Source organism: Sprattus sprattus, assembly GCF_963457725.1.
Source record: "Sprattus sprattus genome assembly, chromosome: 17".
Lineage (NCBI taxonomy): Eukaryota > Metazoa > Chordata > Actinopteri > Clupeiformes > Clupeidae > Sprattus > Sprattus sprattus.
In genome coordinates this window covers 2,012,093-2,013,641 of record NC_137915.1, presented here as the reverse complement: position 1 = coordinate 2,013,641, position 1,549 = coordinate 2,012,093, and the positions used below count along the sequence as shown (strand labels likewise).

The following is a 1,549-nucleotide window of genomic DNA, read 5'->3' as shown; positions in this document are numbered from 1 at the left end:
AAGGCTGGTTTTAGCCTCTGAATATGTACAGTACTGGATCACCCGCCTCCACCCGTTCTTGGAAACCCGTGAAAACAAAGGACTTCACGAAGCTTGCTGTCGGCAAAACTTCACAGCTTGCTATCAACTGCGACCGCGCAAACACCAGCGACAGTTTTCAGGATAGCAGTGCTGGCGGTTGACGTAAGAGGTGGGTCTGGTCGTCTTGGTAACGAATTGGCACTGGAGTGTGGAAGTGCTTCAAAGGCCCCCCCTTCTGTCCCGCCCCCTCTACAAATACCCCTAGAGCCTCTGACGTCAATGCACGTCAGTCAGAGAACATGATGCCTCCTGCAAGTCAACTCGTGTACTCTCGCTAATAGGTCTGAAATATTATCGCTCTATTGTATTGGAAACGGGTGGCGTGACACAGCGCCTAACTCCTAAACGTACTGATTCCTTTTTTTGTTTGTTTTGTCGGACTGAGGACGGCTTGCCAACAACCACGCTGGCCTGCCGATCGGGTATTCTACTTTGTCTATTTTCAATAGACACATTTTAGCGGGGCGGTTTGTTTTCCCCCTGGCTGGCTGGCTGTCTGTCTGTCTTATCTGGGAGTGCGAGTGAGTCGCAGGTCCCTATCTCCGCTGGCCAAGCCTCGCGCGTTTAGAACAGCATGGTCATGGCTGACGGGCTCCAAAAGCCGATGCCCCGGGGTCCCGTGCGAGTTGGCTTCTACGACATCGAGCGCACGCTGGGAAAGGGGAATTTCGCTGTCGTGAAGCTGGCGAGACACCGCATTACCAAGACCGAGGTGAGAAGGGCGAAAGACATGCAGAACTATTGACATTAGCCCCGATGGTCCCTCTCTCTCTCTCAAGCACTGTCCATATCTAGTTTGTAGCACATATGCCAAAGTGCACGGCATGTTCGCGTTGCTAGACAAACAAGCATGCACGCCAGTAACGGGTGAGAGAAGCCTGGCTCGCTCCAGCAGCAGCAGTAAAGTTCGCATGATGTTAAAGCAGATCGAACTCCATGTGGGATAACGCTTCGTGCAGCAGCAACCGTTTGTTACATGTAGAAAAACGGTTATGATGCAACTTTAGTTTTAGTTTAGTTATTTTTATCATAGGAGGTCATAAAGTTTTGTAATACCACCAGCTGTGTGATCGGTATTACTAGACTGTCAAATACCTAGTATGCATTTGTAGCTAGATATGAAGGCCAGACTACTACACCGAGAACTGATTACATAACTCAGTGATTTTGATCAGTAGTTGTGTGTGTGTGTGTGTGTGTGTGTGTGTGTTTGTCCATTTCATGATGACTAACTGAGCTTGACATGCATTGCTCAGGAGGATGCATGTTGTGCTGTGAACCTAAACACCTAATCTTGTCAGAGTAAGTGCAGGTTGTCTTCTAGAGCTCTTAGTCAACAGCTGGTGTGTGTGTGTGTGTGTGTGCCAAGCTGCAGTGAGACCCTGTGGTCACACACACACACACACACACACCCTCCTCTGGTCATCAGTGTGTCTGTTTTAGATCCACGAGGAGTCTGGATGCCGGG

General features: G+C 49.6%; 1 protein-coding gene across 1 annotated transcript in view; it reads left to right on the top strand.

Annotated features, from left to right (window-relative positions):
• Positions 1 to 327: 327 nt before the first annotated feature.
• The window catches only part of sik2b (salt-inducible kinase 2b), a 51,669-nt gene continuing 50,447 nt past the window's right edge, over positions 328 to 1,549 (top strand). The window contains exon 1 of the mRNA XM_080855318.1: positions 328 to 793. Within this exon, the coding sequence (XP_080711444.1) occupies positions 656 to 793 (138 nt within the window). The 5' untranslated portion in view covers positions 328 to 655. The remainder of the gene's footprint in view (positions 794 to 1,549) is intronic.